Source organism: Aquarana catesbeiana, linkage group LG01, assembly GCF_042186555.1.
Source record: "Aquarana catesbeiana isolate 2022-GZ linkage group LG01, ASM4218655v1, whole genome shotgun sequence".
NCBI classification, from domain to species: domain Eukaryota; kingdom Metazoa; phylum Chordata; class Amphibia; order Anura; family Ranidae; genus Aquarana; species Aquarana catesbeiana.
In genome coordinates this window covers 170,817,835-170,839,128 of record NC_133324.1, presented here as the reverse complement: position 1 = coordinate 170,839,128, position 21,294 = coordinate 170,817,835, and the positions used below count along the sequence as shown (strand labels likewise).

The 21,294-nt window shown below is 46.6% G+C and overlaps 2 protein-coding genes across 2 annotated transcripts in view; one reads left to right on the top strand and one right to left on the bottom strand.

Moving 5' to 3' along the window:
* The window catches only part of LOC141137152 (uncharacterized), a 184,350-nt gene extending 164,286 nt beyond the window's left edge, over positions 1-20,064 (bottom strand). The window contains exons 1-2 of the mRNA XM_073624561.1: positions 20,001-20,064; positions 1,732-1,852 (exon numbers count right to left, since the gene is read on the bottom strand). Coding sequence (XP_073480662.1) covers positions 1,732-1,770 — 39 coding nt within the window. The 5' untranslated portion in view covers positions 1,771-1,852; positions 20,001-20,064. The remainder of the gene's footprint in view (positions 1-1,731; positions 1,853-20,000) is intronic.
* A 208-nt stretch (positions 20,065-20,272) lies between these two features.
* The window catches only part of RIOK2 (RIO kinase 2), a 52,984-nt gene continuing 51,962 nt past the window's right edge, over positions 20,273-21,294 (top strand). Inside the window, exon 1 of the mRNA XM_073624560.1 lies at positions 20,273-20,411. Within this exon, the coding sequence (XP_073480661.1) occupies positions 20,346-20,411 (66 nt within the window). The 5' untranslated portion in view covers positions 20,273-20,345. The remainder of the gene's footprint in view (positions 20,412-21,294) is intronic.

The window sequence follows — 21,294 nt, the reverse complement described above, 5'->3', positions numbered from 1 at the left end:
GTTGTAAAATGTAAAAATCTTTTTCAATAACAATTAATCTGATTTAAAAAAAAGTTGGAGAAGTTTAAAGCAGGGTTAGGTTATCAAAAAATATCCCAAGCTTTGAACATCTCACAGAGCACTGTTCAATCCATCGTCCAAAAATGGAAAGACTATGGCAAAACTGCAAACCTACTAAGATATGGCTGTCCACCTAAACTGACAGGCCGGGCAAGGAGAGCATTAATCAGAGAAGCAGCCAAGAGGCCCATGGTAACTCTGGAGGAGCTGCAGAGATCCACAGCTCAGGTGGGAGAATCTGTCCACAGGACAACTATTAGTCGTGCACTCCACAAATGAAATTTATGTATTTTTTTCCTCACAAATAGAGCTTTCTTTTGGTGGTACTTGGTCAACACTGGGTTTTTATTTTTTATTATATAAACAAAAAAAGATCAATTTTGAAAAAATATATATATATATTTTTTACTTTCCGCTACTGCTATAAAACATATCCCATAGAAATAAATACAAAAAAATAAATAAAATCTCTTAATACAGTTTGGCCAAATTGTATTCTGCTATATGTCTTAGGTAAAAAGAATCCCAATACAGGGGGTCCCCGGGTTACAAACAAGTTAGGGACTGTAGGTTTGTTCTTAAGTCGAATCTGTTTGTAAGTCGGAACAGGTACATTTTTTAAGTGTAGCTCCAGCCAAAAAAACTATTTTTAAGCTTTTTGGATAGCATAGGGAAGGGTCAACACCGCTGTAAGGTTTGTTTTGCTGTCTGTGCCTCTGTTCAGAAAATTTCACCTCACTTTCTGTCCCAATGACAATTGGATTTTGAAAATTTTGGTTTGTTGTGGAAACAAGCCTTGGTGATAAAGCATCAGTGGAGGTACCTTTTCCCCAAAATAGCTCTTACAGGAGAGAATTTCCCTTCCTAGGGGTAGATTTCCTCTCACTTCCTGTTGTCTGCCTCTGTTTGTAAGTAGGAGTCGTTTGTAAGTCGGATGTTTGTAACTAGGGGACCCCCTGTAAGTGTATATTGATTGGTTTGTGTGAATGTTATAGGATCTACAAACTATGTGATATAGACTGGAATTTTTATTTATTTTTATATTAGTAATGGCGGGGATCAGCCACTTATAACAGGACTGCAAGCAGTTAAAGCCCAGCACACACCTGTATAAATCAGTGTGCCGGTTGTTCCTAAACCAGGACCCAGGAACTTGAGGTGGGGTGGGAATGGTTTTGTCCTTGACCCCCTCTGACTCATTGTGTCTGGAGTTTGTGACCCCAGGTGGGTAGTGGTGGGGCGGTCCTTAGGGTGTCCCTCTGTCATCCCTTCTTTCATTTTATCTCTTTGTATAAATAAAATTACAGATTGTATCTGTTTTGATGTGTGAATCACTCGCTAAAGTCCCGGTACACTTTGCTTTATTCTATCTATAGTTATATTAGGGATGTGGTATGACTTAGAATTTTCCTCACCAATCCCTACTTTTGTGTGTCTATATATGTAGTACACAATTATGACTTTGTAACAACCACTTACTTTCTACGTTATTACTTAAAGTAAATTTAAAATTTGATTTGCAAAAAAGTATTCATCTGAACATACCTTTTGGTTAGTTGACAAAGGTTCTGAAAGTACTGATAAACAATTAAAAGTATGTTTCAACAGATTTAAAAATGTTATAAACAATGAACAAAACTGTTAGAAAGTAATTCATAAAATCAGATTTACCTGAAAAAACTCCAGAGAAGAGGAGTGTGAGGAGGACATGCTGTTGTTCCTAGATTTCGTAGAACAGTATTTCTCTTTCTAGATTTTTCTTAAAGTAACCAATTTATGAGTACAGACAGGCCTGCAATGAAGAAAACAACACACTTTAAAAAGTATACTCTTAAATCATCTAACACATGTTGGATTAAAGTTTGACATTTAAAGTAACACAAAAGTCTAAAATATATTCTAGTTAAAGTGATTGTAAAATCTCCTTTTTTTTCTCCTATAAAAATAATAAACATGTTATACTTACCTGCACCGTTGCAGTGGATTTGCACAGAGCAGCTCTGATCCTCCTCTTCTTGTGTCCCTCTTCTGTATTCTGGCCCCTGCCTCCTGTTCAGTGCCCCTACAGCAAGCAGCTTGCTATGGGGGCACCGAGTCACAGCTCCCTGTTTCCTTTCAGACACAGAGTCCAGCCCTGGCCCTGCCCCTTCACTCTCCTGACTGGCTAGCTGACTTAGACAGCAGAAGCAGCCAATAGCACAGCTGCTGTGTCTCAGCTAATCAGAAGGGAGAATCTTGGACCGCCGAGGCACTTGTGGAAATCACTGGACAGAAAGGGACCTCAAGTAAGTGTTAGGGGGGCTGCTACACATAGAAGGCTTTTTATCTTAATGCAAAGAAAGCATTAAGATAAAAAACCTTCTGCCTTTACAACCACTTTAAGTATGTATACCCCAAATTCCTTTTTATGCTGCTGTGATCTGACTTCCTGTTAGAGGGTGGCTATGTACATTCTCCATGCTCCCATTGTATGTAGGAGTGTAGCTACCCTCTTTCCCACCAGGTCCATGGACTATAGACCAGGGGTCCCCAACCCCCGGGCCATGGCCCAGTGCCGGTCCCTGACCTGTTGGGGGCCGGGCTGCAGGGTTGGCAGCAACTCCATCTATTGGCAGCTGCTTTTAATCTGCCTGGGCTCAGCCTCTTGTTGTTTATTCCCCTCCATGAGAGCTGATCTTCTCCAAAATGGTGGCAGAGACGAAATCACCAGTGCCGACCCCAGACCTCTAGTAGCGACTCTGGCGATACAGCAGCAGCACTGAGGTCTCATAATGGCAATGCAGGAGACACCCTGCAGTCAGGCCACTCCACACCATCCACTCAGACCCCGGCCAAATCATAACCCAGACGGGACTTGGCTGTTGTTGGTCAGCAGCGGGGGACCTGTATGTTTGCTGTGAGAAGGAGGAAAGCAGCCGCCACTTATTGAAAAATTAAAATTAAGTGCAGCACAATGACAATGAACCAAGAAAGAAATATATAAAAATATATATAAAATTATATATATAAATGAGTAAATTTAAATTAAATTAGAGTCCTTGATAACTCATGGATAATAACAATCCCACTCTTGATGGAGAAAGAACGGATAATTTCTTCACAGACACCCTTGCTAGTCAAATCTCTAGGAAATTGCGCTTACCGGACGTGATGGACCTCTAAGTTATAGGAGGTCATGCGGGCCTGATTCACAGAAACCTTAATAAAGGGCCTGGATCTCTTGAACAGTAACCTCATCCGCCAGTGAAATCATGCGAGCTGGAAACCGTACACTTCGTGAATCACAGTACTCTGTATTTCCTTTAGAAAAATCCTCAGTGGGGTGTATATGAGAAGTCATTGGTAAGGTGCCCTTTTTTTCTGTTTTATTTTGCTGTCTGCCAGTGCCATCTGCCATCTGTCAGTTCCAAACCAGTGCCACCAACCAGTGCCACCTGTCAGTTCCAAACCAGTGCCATCTGTCAGTTCCAAACCAGTGCCACCTGCCAGTGCCAATCAGTGCCATCTGCCAGTGGACAGCAAAATAAAACAGAAAAAAAAGGGCACCTTACCGATGACTTCTCATATACACCCCACTGAGGATTTTTCTAAAGGAAATACAGAGTACTGTGATTCACGAAGTGTACGGTTTCCAGCTCGCATGATTTCACTGGCCGATGAGGTTACTGTTCAAGAGATCCAGGTCCTTTATTAAGGTTTCTGTGAATCAGGCCCGCATGACCTCCTATAACTTAGAGGTCCATCACGTCCGGTAAGTGCAATTTCCTAGAGATTTGACTAGCAAGGGTGTCTGTGAAGAAATTATCCGTTCTTTCTCCATCAAGAGTGGGATTGTTATTATCCATGAGTTATCAAGGACTCTAATTTAATTTATATTTACTCATTTATATATATAATTTTATATATATTTTTATATATTTCTTTCTTGGTTCATTGTCATTGCGCTGCACTTAATTTTCATTTTTCTATAGGTCTTGGGTTGGTAAATCCTGTAGTGTTCAGCTTGCATAGTTCATTTATTTGTCATTTTTTTGCGCTGATTGCTTTTTATTTGAATTGGAGCCGCCACTTATTGACAGGGGGCAGAGCTTCACTCGCTCGCCCGCCTTTTACCCCCTGCTGTGTGGCTACTGAATATAATAGCTCTTCATTGTAGCCATACAGCAGGGGGTAAGTGTAAGGCATGACGTCAAAAAAAAGTCCTGCAAGCAGCTTCTTTGCAGTGCTCTAGGAGCGGTGTATACATTAAAGCGCCCCTGCCCATTGAAATCAATAGGCAGCGGTGCTTTGCGTGCGCTTTTAACCCTTTATTTGGCCGCTAGTGGGGTGAAAAGCGCCACAAAAATTATGGTAAAGTGCCGCTAAAACTAGCGCCGCTGGCAGTGTGAAAGGGCTCTTAAGGCAGGGCTCGACAAACCCCAGGCGCCAGGTCACCATGGCGACCAGAAACTGCTACCTGGCGCCTAGGCTGCCACCAGCCCACTCATTGCAACTCCCGATGCCCCAGACATGCAGTGCAATGATATTTAACACTGACCGCTGTTCCTCCTCCCTTCTCCACACTTGATGCTTGCCAGAGCCGCTGAGTGTGTGAAACTGACACGTAACAGAGAGGAGAGAGAGAGGATCTGTCAAAATTGAGCTTGATGGGGTGGGCGGGACCCGGCCGGGGTGGACGAGACCCAGCAGCTATCAAACACCAGCCAATGGGATGGGATCTGGGCGGGCCGCTATGTGTATGTGGCCCCGCCCCTTTTTTAAAGCAGCACAATCATTGGCTGCTGTTTGATAGCTGCTGGGTCCCGCCCACCCCCGACATTAAGCTCAATTCTGACAGCTCCTCAGTTAGTTGTCAGTTTCACACAGTGTTACACTCAGCTCAGTGTGAAACCTGCCAGAGCCACCCACCAGTGCCAATCAGTGCCATCTGTTCAGTGCGACCTGCCAGTGCCAACAAGTGCCACCTGCCAGTGATAACCAGTGCCACCTGCCACCGCCAACCAGTGCCACTGCCAATCAGTGCCACCTGCCAGTGCCACCGCCAATCAGTGCCACCTGCCAGTGCCGCCAATCAGTGCCAACTGCCAATCAGTGCCAGTGCCAACCAATGCCACCCGTCAGTTTCAAACCAGTGCCACCAACCAGTGCCACATGCCAACCAGTGCCACCTGCCAGTGCTATCTGTCAGTTCCAAACCAGTGCCAACCAGTGCTACCTGCCAAAGCCAACCAGTGCCATCTGCCAGTGCCATCGGTCAGTTCCAAACCAGTGCCACCTGCCAGTGTCACCTGCCACTGCCTACCAGTGCCACCGCCAATCAGTGCCACTACCAATCAGTGCCACCTGCCAGTGCCAACCAGTGCCACCTGCCACTGCCAATCAGTGCCACCTGCAATTAGTGCCACCTGCCACTGCCAATAGTGCCACCTGCCACTTCCAAACCAGTGCCACCTGTCAATGTCTGCCAGTGCCAACCAGTGTCACTGCCAATCACTGCCAACCAGTGCCACTGCCAATCAGTGCCACCTGCCAGTGCCATCTGTCAGTGCCAATCAGTGCCACTGCCAATCAGTGCCACGTGCCAGTGCCACCTGCTAGTGCCAACCAATGCCACCTGCCAGTGCCATCTGTCAGTTCCAAACCAGTGCCACCAACCAGTGCCATGTGCCAACCAGTGCCACCTGTCAGTTCCAAACCAGTGCCATCTGTCAGTTCCAAACCAGTGCCACCTGCCAGTGCCAAACCAGTGCCACCAACCAGTGCCACCTGCCAGAGCCAACCAGTGCCATCTGTTGCCAGCCTTACTCTTTCTGGCCAGCTCATAACCCTGATGTAACATTGGAGTTATTGACTGGGTGCTCTGTTGTGAGTTAGGGTTAGTGGACAAAAATTACTGGCCTTACCCCGGGAGCTGACAATCCATACCAAAAAAACTGGCTCCTAACTTTTTCAACTGGCTCCTAGATTCAAAGCAAATTTGTCAAGCCCTGTCTTAAGGCGTAATATCAACATTCCAATTGCACACGTTCCTAGAATGGTCTTGAAGGTAGCAGGTGCTGCAGCAACAACCAGCTGAAGACATGACACGTCAATGTACATATTGGCTAGCATACCACGGATTACCATCTGAACGTTTTACTGAAGAAAAATCGCATCACAGTAGACAAAGTGCAACATTTCAGGGCCACGCCGGATCTCTTCATCACAAAAGGGTCCTGCATGGCTCCGAAAAGGAGGACTTTGTCCACGGTGATGTGATCATTCTTCAGTAAAACTTTCAAATGGTACTTGATCATGGCAGTCACACTCACCAGGCACTTTATTAGGTACACTCCGTGCAACCTTTCCAACAATCCTCTCCCACTCTCTGATCACCACCTTATTAGTTTTGCTCTCTCCCTGTCTTCCACCTCCTCTCCCTCCAACCGCCTAACAGTTACACGTAGAAACCTTCGCCACCTCAACTCTTCTCTGCTACTGATCACCACTATGACAAAACATCATCTCTGTCCTGCCCCAACCTAGCCACTTTCATCTACAACAGCTTACTGTCTTCCTCCCTAGACAAGCTTGCCCCCCTCACTACACGCAGAATTGGGCCCCGACTGCTACAACCCTGGCAAACAGTTGACACCAGAAGTCTCAGAAAACATAGCCGCGCTCTTGAGCGCCTGTGGCATAAGACTAAGATCCAGGAAGACTTCACACAATATAAATCCGCCCTCCTAAAATATTATTCCTGCCTTCACACTGCCAAACAGACCTACTTTATCACACTCATTAACACCTTCTCATCCAGACCACGTCAACTCTTCTCTACTTTCAACACTCTACTCTGATCTCCACTGCCTCCACCCACCAACTCACTCACTGCCCAGGAGATCGCCAATCACTTCAAAACTAAGATTGATACAATTCATGAGGAGATCGCCAATGTGCAAAAACCTCCCCTATGCAACACCCCATGTCCACAGATACAATCATTACTTCCCTCATTCAACCCTGCTACTATTAATGAGGTTGCTAAACTTTTATCTAACACTCATCTAACCACCTGCCCCCTGGATCCTGCTCCCTCGCAAATGCTACGCTCACCCTCTGACTCAATTCTACACTCTCTAACTCACATTTTCAACCTCTCCCTCTCTTGTGGCATCTTACCAAACTCTCTAAAACATGCGCTAGTCACCCCCATACTTAAAAAGCCCTCACTGGACCCCACCAATCTCAACAACCTACGTCCCATCTCCTTACTCGCCTTCTCCTCCAAACTTCTGGAAAGACTGGTCTACAACCGACTAAGCAACCATCTGACCATGAATAAACTTTTTGATCCCCTTCATTTCGCCCTCAACACTCCACAGAAACTGCTTTAGTTAAACTCTCAAATGACCTACTAACGGCTAAAATCAGTGGACACAATTCTGTACTACTTCTCCTGGGTCTCTCTGCTGCCTTTGACACAGTGGACCACCCCCTCCTCCTCAATAAACTTCACTCCCTTGGTCTCCGTGACTGTACTCTTCCCTGGTTCTCATCCTACCTATCCCACCGCTCCTTCAGTGTCACTTACAACTCTACTTCCTCCTCTCCTCTTCCTTTCTCCGTTGGGGTCCCCCAAGGTTCTGTTCTTGGACCTCTCCTTTTCTCAATCTACACCACCTCCCTGGGTCAGTTGATTGCCTCCCACGGCTTTAAATATCATCTCTACGCTGATGACACCCAAATCTATCTCTCCAGCCCCCATCTCTCTCCATCTGTCTCTTCACGCATTACCAACTTACTAGCAGACATATCAGCCTGGATGTCACATCACTTCCTCAAACTCAGCCTATCCAAAACCGAGCTCATGATATTTCCTCCCTCAGGTGCCACTTCCCCTGATTTCTCTGTCAATATCAACGGCTCAACTATCAACCCATCTCCCCACGCCAAGGTCCTAGGTATAATCCTGGACTCTGAACTAACCTTTCGACCCCACATTCTATCACTATCCAAATTTTGCCGCCTCAATCTCCGTAACATCTACAAGATACGCCCCTTCCTAACCAATGTCACCACAAAGCTTCTAATCCCCTCCCTGGTCATCTCCCGCCTCCACTACTGCAACTCCCTCCTCATTGGCTTACCTCTAAATAGGCTATCCCCACTTCAGTCCATCATGAACGTGGCTGCCAGGCTCATCCACCTCACAAAGCACTCAGCATCTGCTATACCCCTCTGCCAATCCCTCCATTGGCTGCCACTTAGTCACCGAATTAAATTCAAGATACTAACTATAACTTACAAAGCCATCCACAACCTGGTCCCCAGCTACATCTCTAACCTAGTCTCAAAATACCAACCTAATCATTCTCTTCGCTCCTCCCAAGACCTCCTGCTCTCAAACTCCCTTGTCACCCCTCATCCCATGCTCAGCTTCAGGACTTCTCCAGAGCCTCTCCTATCCTCTGGAATGCTCTACCCCAATTCGTCCGACTTTCTCCTACTTTATCCACTTTCAGGCAATCCCTGAAAACTCATCTCTTCAGAGAAGCCTATCTGGCTCCCACCTAACAACTGTACATTTATCTTCTCAATCAACACATCACCCACAGTTATTACCTCTTGTATCTCTTGACCTTCCCTCTTAGATTGTAATCTCTAAGGAGCAGGGTCCTCTGATTCCTACTGTATTAAAGTGTATTGTATTTGTACTGTCTACCCTCAAGTTGTAAAGCGCTATGTAAACTGTTGGCGCTATATAAATCCTGTAAAATAATAATAATAAAGTACACCTGGTCAGTTGCTTGGTAACACAAATTGCTAATTGACCAATCACATGGTAGCAACTCAATGCATTTAGGCATCTGGACATGGTGAAGATGACTTGCTGACATTCAAACCGAGCATCAGAATGGGGAAGGGGAATTTAGGTGATTTTGAACGTGGCATGGTTGTTGGTGCCAGACAGGCTGGTCTGAGTATTTCAAAAACTGCTGATCTAGTGGGATTTTCATGCACAACCACCTCTAGGGTTTATGGAGAATGGTCCAAAAAAGAGAAAATATCCAGTGAGTGGCAGTTGTGTGGAGGAAAATGCCTTGTTGATGTCAGAGGAGAATGAGCAGATTGGTTCGAGATGATAGAAAGGCAACAGTAACTCAAATAACAATTCGTTACAACCAAGGTATGCAGAATACCATCTCTCAACGTGCAACGCATTGAACCTTGAAGCAGAGGGGCTACAGCAGCAGAAGACTACATGGGTGTCACTCCTGTCAGCCAAGAACAAGAAAAGCTGAGTTAAACTTACCGGTAACTCCTTTTTTGAGAGACTTCCAGGACAGCCCATGAGACCTTGGGCTCCTCCTACCAGGACAGGAAACACGTTACCCCCACCAGATAAAAGGTGGGGGCCTCCAGGCCCATGTCAGTCTTCTCAAGAACCGTAGGACCCTGCAAAACATATGCATAATACAGATAACTTCAGACAAAACCGGGTGGGAATCTGGCTGTCCTGGAAGACTCTCAGAAAAGGAGTTACCGGTAAGTCTAACTCAGTTTTTCTCCAAGCGTCTTCCAGGACAGCCCATGAGACGATGAGCCAGAACTTACCAGTCTAGGGAGGGACAACTGCCTGAAGGACCTTATGACCAAACGCCTGCTCCTGAGCAGATAGGAGATCCAGATGATAATGTTTAATGAAGGTCGAGTAACTGGACCATGTGGCAGCCCTGCAAATTTTTTCGGGTGAGGCACCAGCCCTCTCAGCCCAAGATGTAGACAAGGCTCTAGTTGAGTGCGCAGTAACAAAAGGTGTAGGAACCTCCTTAATTTTGTAAGCTTCCGAGATGGCTTGCTCAATCCATCTAGCCAACGTGGCTTTAGATGCACCTTTCCCCTTGTGAACTCCAGAAAAAGAGGACAAATAAGGCATCGGTTTTCCTAAAGGTCTTGGTGACCTCAATATAGACTAAGAGAATCCTTCTTACATCTAAAAAACTAAATTTTCTTTCTAAGTCGCCCTGTGGCGAACTACAAAAGGTTGGCAGTACAATGTCCTGAGATCGGTGGAATGTACTGGCCACCTTGGGCAAAAAACCTGGATCGGTTCGTAAAACAACTCGATCCTCAAAAATCGTGAAGAAGGGCTCCCTTACTGATAGGGCCTGCAACTTACTTACCCTACGAGCTGAGGTAACAGCTATAAGAAACACAGTTTTTAATGTAAGTAACTTGAATGAAATACTTTCAAGAGGCTCAAAAGGGGATTCAACCAGAGTTTGAAGTACTAGGGACAGGTCCCAGGTTAGACAACTTCTCACCACTACTGGTCTGGCCCTAGAGATAGATTTGAAAAATCTGGCTATAGTGGGATTTTCCAGGAGAGAAAACTGGAGGAACACACTAATAGCTGCCGCCTGTACATTTAAGGTACTAACTAAAAGACCTTTGTCGACACCCTCTTGGAAAAATTCCCAAATAGATGGAATATCATGAGTTAATCTTTGATTTTCAGTTAACCATGAGTTAAACCTTTTCCAAACTTTGGAATATATGGCTCTAGTAATCGGCTTCCAACAATTAACGAGTCTTGACTACCTTGTCAGAGAACCCCTGGGCGCTCAGTATCTTTTCTTCAAATACCAGGCCGTCAAGTTTAAGGAAACCACCTGAGAGTGTAATACCGGACCCTGCAATAATAAGTCTTCTCTTTTCGGAAGACTCCGCGGAGGCTCCGAAACCAGAGACTGTAGCAGGCAAAACCATGGCCAAAATGGGGCGATTAGAATGAGATCCGTCTCCTCTAGCAGAAACTTCCAGAGGACCTCTGGGATCAGTCTGATTGGCGGGAAGGCATAACATAGGCGCGGAGGCCACGGGTTTGCCAGAGCATCTATCCCCAAGGCTTGGTCTGCTGGGTTCATGAAAAAGAATATCTCCATCTTGCGGTTGTTTCGGTTTGCGAACAAATCCGCTACGGGATGACCCCATCCCCTGGTGAGGTCTGCAAAGACTTCGGGATGAAGGGACCAGTTATCTTGGTCTATCCTGTGACGACTGAGATAATCTGCCAGACAATTGTTTGTTCCCTTCAGGTGTACAGCCAAAATTGAAGCTAGATTCCCCTCTGCCCAAGAAAGGATCTCCTGGGCAATGGACTGAAGCATCCGGCTTCTCTGGACTGCAAGCAGCTCTCTTTGATTGGATGAGACCCTTGCCTCCTCTGAGGACCACTCTCCCTGTGCTACTGCGTTGCTGAGGTGGGCCCTCCATCCCCAGGAACTCGCATCCGTGGTAATTCTTCTGGATATGGGAAAGGACCATGGGAGACGCCCTGTTAGGTGCTGGCCAGTTCTCCACCACCACAGGCTTCTTTTTATCCTGGCGGGAAGCCGGATCATTAACTCCAGGGACCTTACGTCCCCGTCCCAGTTTCTTAATAGAAACATTTGTAATGGACGCTGACGGAGTCTCGCCCACGGTACTGCGGGAAAACATGAGGTCATAAGACCCACTGCCCTCGACACCTGTCTCAGAGAGAACGACTGGTTGGTCTGCAATGCTGACATAGTCTGGAACACTTTGGTAATCTTCTCCTGAGGAAGAAAAACTCTTTGGTTCACTGAGCAAAAATCGTAACCCAGATAAGTTACTTTCTGGGCCGGGATTAAGGACGATTTTTCTTTGTTTATCAACCAGCCTAGGGACTGTAAGAAGTCCTGTACAGCCTGGAGATCCTCCAACATCCTCTTGTATGATTTTGCCACTATCAGGAGGTCGTCCAAGTAAGGAATAACAGTTATCATCTTTAACCTCAATGGAGCCAGTGCTTCCCCCAACACTTTCGTAAAGATGCGTGGGGCTGAGGAAAGACCGAAAGGGAGGGCTTGAAATTGAAAATGTCGGGTCCCCATACTCGTCTTCACTGCCAATCTCAAAAATCCTTTAAGTCCAACGTGGCCATAAAGCAGTTTGAGTATAGTAGGTTTTTGATAGTAAAAACCGTCTCCATCCGGAAATGTTTGTATCTGATGGACTTGTTTAAAGTCCGGAGATTCAAGATAAGTCGAAACTTTGCCGCCGGCTTTTTGACCACAAATACATGGGCTTAGAATCCCTTGCCCTGCTCTGACTGTGGAACAGGAATCAGGACTTTTTGGTCTAATAAGTCTCCGATTTGGAGACCCAGAGCCCTCGCTTTCTCTCGATCTTGTGGAGGAAAGGTGACCAACAATCGTTATGGTGGTTGGTGAACAAACTCAAGCCTGTACCCGATGGTCAATAGGTCCAGAATGAAGGGGCTCGAAGTGACTGCTACCCACCGTGGGATGAAGGCCCTCAATTTTCTCCCACCGGGGAACACAAGTCACTGTGGCTTGGCGGGCTGTTGAGGAGGGTTAAACAGCACTCCCCTTTTGCCTCTGCCTTTGTGCCCAGTCCAGTGTTTTTTCGGCTTGCTGTCCTTTTCTTTAGGACTCTGTTGCCTGCCTTGGCCACGAAAAACATTTTCTGGCTGTCGGGATTCTCTTTTTCTCTGGAAACGCCTTTTTTTTAATCAGCCGTGCGTTCCAGTGCCTCCTGCAGACCTGGGCCAAATAAATGATCGCCTGTTAAGGGAAGCCTATAAAGGCGTAATTTGGAGGCTGGGTCCACTGACCAGGTTTTTAGCCAGAGGCTTCTCCTGGCCAAGTTCACTAAAGCTGAAGTCCTGGCCGACTGCCTGAAAGAGGAGAGGAAAAGACGTCAAAATCTGCTCTCTCGAGGTACCCGCTGACAGGTGTGACTGAATCTGAGTCAACCAAACCTCTAGATTTCTGGCTACACAAGTGGAGGCCAGAGCTGGTTTCAGGTTCCCAACCGCTGAGTCTCAGGCTCTGTGGAGAAGGATATCCCCTCTCTTGTCCATCAGATCCTTAAGCGTGCCCATATCATCGAACGCTAAGTCCAAATTTTTTGAAACTTTTGCAAGAGGTGCGTCTAGCTTCGGTTTCTTATTCCACGGCTGCGCAGTGTCCTCATCAAAAGGGAACCTTCTTTTTAGGTTACTAGAGAAGAATGGTTTTCTCTTCGGGTTATCCCATTCCAGTTTAATAGTATCAACCAATGAACTATGGACTGGAAAAACTCTAGATTTTTTCTTATGCAATCCTTTATACATAAGATCGTGTTTGAATAACTGAACCTCACCTCTTTCAATTCAAGGGTGGTATAGATAGCCTTTAACAAGTCATCCACATCTCTACAGATAACTTAAATCTCAAGCCTCGAGTGGATTCTCTATCCTTGGGCTCTATATCTGACCCTGATTCTTCTGGGGAAGAACGGGTAGATCTGACCTCAGCCTCAGAGTCTTCACTCTCTGCCTGCTCCGGAGTGCTGACTAAAGTTCTCTGTGTGGACGGACCCTCTGCTGGGGTCTGGAGCTTGTCAATAAGTGTTCTAAAGGAACTAAAGGTGGACGCAAGCTCGTCCCTAACAGAGGTTAGCATTTTCTGACAAGAGGCAACCGGGTCATCCTTTACAAGGCCATCTATACAGCTGCGACAAACAACTTTGCTCCATGAGGAGCTCAATTTTTTTTGCGCACACCGCACATTTCTTTTTAGGTGGCTGCGCTTGAGTCTTGTCTTGGTCTGTAAGATAAAAAGATAAGTGACCCATAATGAGACTCACAGCCACCCCGCCACCATGTGCAGGAGGGAGGAAATCTGTCCCCTTAACCCACTACTACAGAGAGGGGAGAGGGAGGGAACACTCACAGGGAAAGCAAGAGAGTGACATAACACTTCAGGCTTACCTGTGAGGTGCTGGTGTTGGGCGCATCGACTGTCTGTGTAGGAACTGCAGATTGATCCATCTTGCCCCCTTTCTGTATTTCCACAGCCTGGCTGCTTTTACCAGAAGACACCAGCGGCCAGTGTCTCCTGTTCGCGCCGTTTAAGGAGACTGGAACCGGCGTCTCTGGCGCCCGGCGATGACGTCATATGCCCCAGAAGTGACCTGCTCTCAGCACTTCCTGTGGGCCAGCTTGGAGTGCAGAAGCTCCGCCCCCTACTCGAGCGCCGCAGCTTCCTGCTTCTCCTCACACAACTAGCCACGCTGCCTGGGAGGAGAGGATACCGCTGCTTTCAATAAGAAAAGCGCTTGGGAGCTGACACCATGCCGGTCCTGGCCCTCTCCAGGCACCGAGACACAGGAGACCGCAGCACAGCCAACCTCTCCAGCAGAGTGCTGCTTCTGGCAGAGGAAAGGTTAGTGAGATGCCCCAAATAGCCCTACAGAGCCCTTGCTCATGAGACCTAGGGACCAGGTTCCAGGAACATGTTACCCCCCGTCCGGAGGAAACACAAATAACTGACATGGGCCTGGAGTACCGCCCTTTTATCTGGTGGGGGTAACGTGTTTCCTGTCCTGGTAGGAGGAGCCCAAGGTCTCATGGGCTGTCCTGGAAGACGCTTGGAGAAACTGAGGCTACAATTTACACAGAATCACCAAAACTGGACAATAGAAGATTGGAAAAACATTGCCTCATCCAAGTCTCGATTCCAGCTGCAACATTCAGATGGTAGGGTCAGAATTTGGCGTAAGCAACATGAAAGCATGGATCCAACCTGCCTTGTATCAATGGTTCAGGCTTCAGGCTGGTGGTATAATGGTGGGGGGATATTTTCCTGGCACACTTTGGGCCCCTTAGTACCCATTAAGCATCGTTTAACCACTTGACATCCGCGCTATGGCCGAACGATGGCCACAGCGCGGACCTGAATTTCTGGGAGGCTGTCATTTGACGGCCTCCCCTGTGCACGCGCCCTGCAGGGTGCGCGCCGAGCGCACTGTGATCACCGAGTCACTGAGACTCGGGTGATCACCGATCCGAGTAAGGGGCCAGTCCCAGCCCCTTAACATCGGTCTCAAAGTGGAAGAGACACATCTGCCTCATTTGTGCCACCTGCCATTGCCACCTAACAGTTCCACCTATCAATGCCCACAAGTGCCCCCTATCAATGCCCACCAGTAGTGCCAAGCAGTGCCACCTAGCAGTGCTGTCTATCAGTGTAACTGATCAGTGCCCATCACTGCCACCCATCAGTGCCCATCACTGCACCCTTTTGGTGCCCATCAGTGCCGCCTCATCAGCGTACATCAATGAAGGAGAAAAATTTCCTATTTTAAATTTTTTATAACAAAATATCAACAAAAAAAAAGTTTAAATTCAATCTTTTTACATTTTTTTTAACAAGAAATAAAAACCGCAGAGGTGATCAAATACCACCAATAGAAATTTCTATTTGTGGGGAAAAAAATAATAAAAATTTCATTTGGGTACAGTGTTGTATGACCGCGCAATTGTCATTCAAATTGCGTCAGCACTGAAAGCTGAAAATTGGTCTGGATAAGAGGGGGGTTTAAGTGCCCAGTAAACACTACCTGAGTATTGTTGCTGACCGTGTCCACCCCTTTATGACTACAGTGTACCCATCTTCTGATGGCTACGTCCAGCAGGATAATACACCATGACACAAAGCTCAAATCATCTCACCACTGATTTCTTGTATATAACAATGAGATCACTGTACTCCAATGGTCTCCACAGTCATCAGATCTCACTCCAATAGAGCACCTTTGGGATGTGGTGGAACGTGAGATTCGTATCATGGATGTGCAGCTGACAAATCTGCAGCAACTGCGTGATGTTATGTCAGTATGGACCAAAATCTGAGGAATGTTTCCAACACCTTGTTGAATCTATGCCACGAAGAATTAAGGCAGTTCTGAAGGCAAAAGGGGGTCCAACCCGGTACTAGCAAGGGGTACCTAATAAAGTGGCCAGTGAGTATTTGTACAGAGCCCAAAGGCAGACGTGCCAGTATGAATGAAGAACTAAAATATTTTGGACATAATGGCAAAGGGTTAGTACCTCTGTCATGTTTGTACAGCTGTCCGTGTCCCTCCTGGGGAGACTCACATATTCATCCTGGTGACCAGCGTCATCGTGATGGAAAGTGATGCTGACAAATCCAAAATTTTGACTTGTCACCTAAAGAGGAAAAGAGGAGAAATCTTCCAATGGGGACATAGGACACGGTCCAAGGCCCCATTCACATATGCACAACATGCATTCAATGTAATGGGCTGCCTGATGTGTGCTGAAGAAGCTCCTGCACCTTTTCCCAGCGTAGAGCTTGGTAGATTTGTTGCAGATCTGCTGGCCACATTTGGGATGCCATTAACGATGAATGTGTATGGAGCCTCAGAGAGGATTTCCTATCACTTCCTGTTGTGGCCATGGGACTGAGAAGTCCCTCCATACTAAAGGTGAGCCAGGAACGTACACGGCAGGTGCCGGCAGGGGCCAGCACAGAGGCGGGTGGAGAAAAAGAGGTGCAGGCACTAGCAAAGAGTAGATGGGTGACAGTCAGGAGGGGTAGAGGGGGAAGTGCCAGGGAGGCCGATCCAGGACTGGAGTATCCCAATAAGTACGCTCCATTGAGTGACATTGGTGAAACAAGTCAGGGACCAGCACTGCTGGAGATGAGGGACTCTCCTAGCTGCCAGGGGAAGAACTCCTCCAGTGAGAGTGGGGGGCAGCAAAGGGAAAGGAAAGACAGATTCTGGTGGTAGGGGACTCAATTCTTAGAAGGACAGAGAGGGCAATCTGTAACCAAGACGTGAAGCGCCGAACAGTATGTTGTCTACCGGGCGCTCGGGTTCGGCACATCACGGATCTTGTGGACAGATTACTGGGAGGGGCTGGGGAAGACCCGGCTGTCATGGTGCACGTTGGCACCAATGACAAAGTCAGAGGCCGATGGAGTGTCCTAAAGAACGATTTTAGGGATTTAGGTTCTAAATTGAGGAAAAGGACCTCCAAGGTAGTGTTCTCAGGAATACTACCGGTACATCGAGCCACACCAGAAAGGCAGAGGGAGATTAGGGAAGTAAACAAGTGGCTGAAGAGCTGGTGTAGTAAGGAGGGGTTTGGGTTCCTGGAGGACTGGGCCGACTTCTCAGTCGGTAACTGGTACTATAGAAGGGACGGACTGCACCTAAATGAGGAGGGTGCAGATCTGCTGGGAATGAAGATGGCCAAAAAGTTAGAGGGGTTTTTAAACTAGGCGATGGGGGGGAGGGTCCAGAGACAGTGATAGCCAGCGCGGAAGATATTCCAGAGGGTAGTATTGGGGGCATTAGTGGTAGGTTAACCAAAGCACAAAAACACAAGGTGAGTATAGTAGCAAGTCCTAGTTGCAATCTTGAAACACCCAATACGAGGACAATATGCGACCGGCCTAAACTATGTGGCATGTTCACTAATGCCAGGAGCATGGCGGACAAGATGGGTGAACTAGAGATACTGTTGTACAAGGAGGATTTGGATTTTGTGGGAATTTCAGAGACCTGGTTCAACAGCTCTCATGATTGGCTGGCAAACATTCAAGGGTATACCCTATACCGCAAGGATAGAGAGGGTAAAAAAGGGGGAGGGGTATGCCTATATATCAAGAATAATGTACAAGTGAATGTGAGAGATGACATCACTGAGGGAGCTAGAGAGGAGGTGGAATCTTTATGGGTAGAGCTCCAAAGGGATGAAGCTAAGGGGAAAATAATACTGGTAGTATACTATAGGCCCCCTAACCTGAGGGAGGAAGTGGAGACGGATCTCCTATCACAAATTGGATTAGCAGCAAGGATGGGAAGTGTTATCATAATGGGGGATTTTAATTATCCAGACATAGACGCATTCATTTAAGGCTCGCCAGTTCCTTAATGTCTTGCAGGACAATTTTATGGGTCAGATGGTAGACGCACCAACTAGAAATAAAACATTACTGGATCTACTGATTACCAACAATACAGACCTGATCACAGATGTGGAAATATGGGGCAATTTAGGTAACAGCGATCACAGGTCAATTAGTTTCAGTATAAATCACACAAATAGGAAACATGAAGGGAACACAAAGACACTGAATTTCAAAAGAGCCAACTTCCCTAAACTACAAACCTTGCTAAAAGGCATAAATTGGGATAAAATATTAGGAACAAAGAATACGGAGGAGAGATGGGTTTGCTTTAAGAGCATATTAAATAAGGGCATTAGCCAATGTATCCCATTGGGTAATAAATTTAAAAGAGCGAACAAAATTCCTGGGTGGCTTAACTCCAATGTAAAAATGCATATAAAAGCAAAGGAGAAGGCCTTCAAAAAATACAAGGTTGAGGGATCATCCTCAGCATTCAGACTTTATAAAGAATGCAATAAGAAATGTAAGGGTGCAATTAGGACGGCTAAGATAGAACATGAAAGACACATAGCGGAGGAGAGCAAAAAAAAATCCCAAGAAATTCTTTAAGTATGTAAACAGTAAAAAAGGGAGGACAGACAATATTGGCCCCATAAAGAAGGAAGGACATCTGGTTACAAAGGATGGGGAGATGGCAAAGGTATTGAATTTATTCTTCTCCTCAGTCTTCACGAGTGAATCGGGGGGCTTCAGTAACCAAAACTGCAGTGTTTATCCTCATGACACAACACAGGAAGCACCTACATGGTTAACAGAGGACGGAATTAAAATTAGACTTGAGAAACTTAACATTAATACATCACCGGGACCAGATGGCTTGCATCTGAGGGTACTTAGGGAACTCAGTCAGGTGATTGCCAGACCGTTGTTCCTAATTTTTACAGACAGTCTATTGACTGGAATGGTACCAGCTGATTGGAGAAAAGCCAATGTAGCACCAATATTTAAAAAGGGCCCAAAAAACATCTCTGGGAATTACATACCAGTTAGCCTAACATCAATAGTATGTAAACTCTTGGAGGGGATGATAAGGGACTATATACAAGATTTTAGTAATAAGAATGATATCATTAGCAGTAATCAGCATGGATTCATGGACCTCTGGGGGAATCTAGGATGAAAAAGGACCTGGGGGTCCTAGTAGATGATAAGCTCAGCAATGGCATGCAATGCCAAGCTGCTGATAATAAAGCAAACAGAATATTGGCATGCATTAAAAGGGGGATCAACTCCAGAGATAAAACGATAATTCTCCCGCTCTACAAGACTCTGGTCCGGCCGCACCTGGAGTATGCTGTCCAGTTCTGGGCACCAGTCCACAGGAAGGATGTACTGGAAATGGAGCGAGTACAAAGAAGGGCAACAAAGCTAATAAAGGGTCTGGAGGATCTTAGTTATGAGGAAAGGTTGCGAGCACTGAACTTATTCTCTCTGGAGAAGAGACGCTTGAGAGGGGATATGATTTCAATTTACAAATACTGTACTGGTGACCCCACAATAGGGATAAAACTTTTTCGCAGAAGAGAGTTTAATAAGACTCGTGACCACTCATTACAATTAGAAGAAAAGAGGTTTAACCTTAAACTACGTAAAGGGTTCTTTACTGTAAGAGCGGCAAGGATGTGGAATTCCCTTCCACAGGCGGTGGTCTCAGCGGGGAGCATCGATAGCTTCAAGAAACTATTAGATAATCACCTGAATGACCGCAACATACAGGGATATGTAATGAAATACTGACACATAATCACACACATAGGTTGGACTTGATGGACTTGTGTCTTTTTTCAACCTCACCTACTATGTAACTATGTAACAGGAAGTGATGGGAAATCTCCCCAATGGGACACAGAGAAAAGAAAAAAAACTGATTGGGTTTTATGTTCCCTTCTCTATACTGGAACATGCATACAGCTATGTATGGTATAGCAGCACACACGTTCCAGATATAATACACACAGAGCAGTGTAGAAATGTCCCCACCAGCCCACTACTGAGCCCCAGTGTATAATATGAAGCCTTGTAATGACTGTCATACGGCTGTACTAGCAATCCCAGCATTGCCTAGCACATTAGACCCTCCATTGCACTAATATTGGCCCCGTCATCAGTGTGTAATATCAGAAAGAAGCCCAGATCTCCTTATACCTGGTGCTGTGCGATTCTCTCTCCACTCTGTTCCCGCCCACTTCAAACTTTTCCGTTTTCTCCTAGGCAGCCAGGGACATGGCAGGGCCATAATACCAACAACAATGCACATTCACCCTTCCCTACGAGATCTCCCTCAATCAACCACTCCGTATTTCCGGATAATATTCTACTATCCATATCACCGACGGCAGACATTCTACATTAGGACGTTTCAGAAAAAGAATAACAGAAGCTGTAACATGACTAGAGCACTGCAAGGACTCCTCGGGAGGATGTTGCGTCTGGACGTACACGTGGAACGCATGTGTGAGTTTGTGCGTTCCAGGCAGCCAGGTGGTCGGCATGGGGAAGCTGAATGTGGTTTTGCTTCGGTATCTGTCCAGAGATGACTTCAGAGTTCTCACCGCGGTATGTGTGTGTTGTAGGGAGAGGAAGGCGAGCGGCAGGCTTGTGTCTTCCCTGTGTAGTTGTGAAAGGTGGAGCGTACACTGGATGGAGGAACCCTGGAAATAACTTTCTGCTGTCAGGGAGCCCCTGCTATTTCTTTATCTACAACTCCTAAAACATCGGTGTGATGGTCAGTGGGAAGAAGGCTCCTCACACTTCTGGTCATTGGGAAGAATTGCCACCTTACAGACCGCTAAAAAGATCAGTGATGTCAGTGGAACGTATCTGAGAGGCACAAATTGCTCAAGTAACCCTTAGCAACCTCTGGAGCGGGGTCAGCAACCCATCGATCGCGATCTATCTTTCAACCGTGTGAGAGATCGCCATTGAGTTCCTGCCGACCCCCAAATACTCCTCTTCCTTACTACACCGGTTGGCAGAGCACCTCAGACAAAGAGATAAGGCTTCTTGCCACCTGGGGTCTCAAGCCGGGAAGCATATCCAGCTCTAGGCAGAGCTAGTATGTCTCTTTCATGTGCAGCTGCAGGCAGGGAATGGCTCTGCCCCCTAGGGTTCGCTGTTGGCTAGTTCGGACTCTTGTAGCCCTGGGTGCAGGGCGCTGATCCCTGCCCGCCCTCCTCTCCAGTTCTCAAGTGGGTGACATCATGTGACCAGAGAGGAGGAACAGTGGGGATCAGAGCACCAAAAAAAGTATCTGTGCCACAGTAGCCCTCTTGATCCTCCAGACCCTTCTGTACCATGCTCCCTGTGCCTTGCCCTTCTGAGCTTCCCCCACCTTCTTTCTTGTTAGTCACTCTCCTGCTCACCCCTTTCAGGTGCCCTACTAAACGCTGTGCACTGCAATATATCTTACTGACCTCTGTACAATGCCTTGCCCACCGTG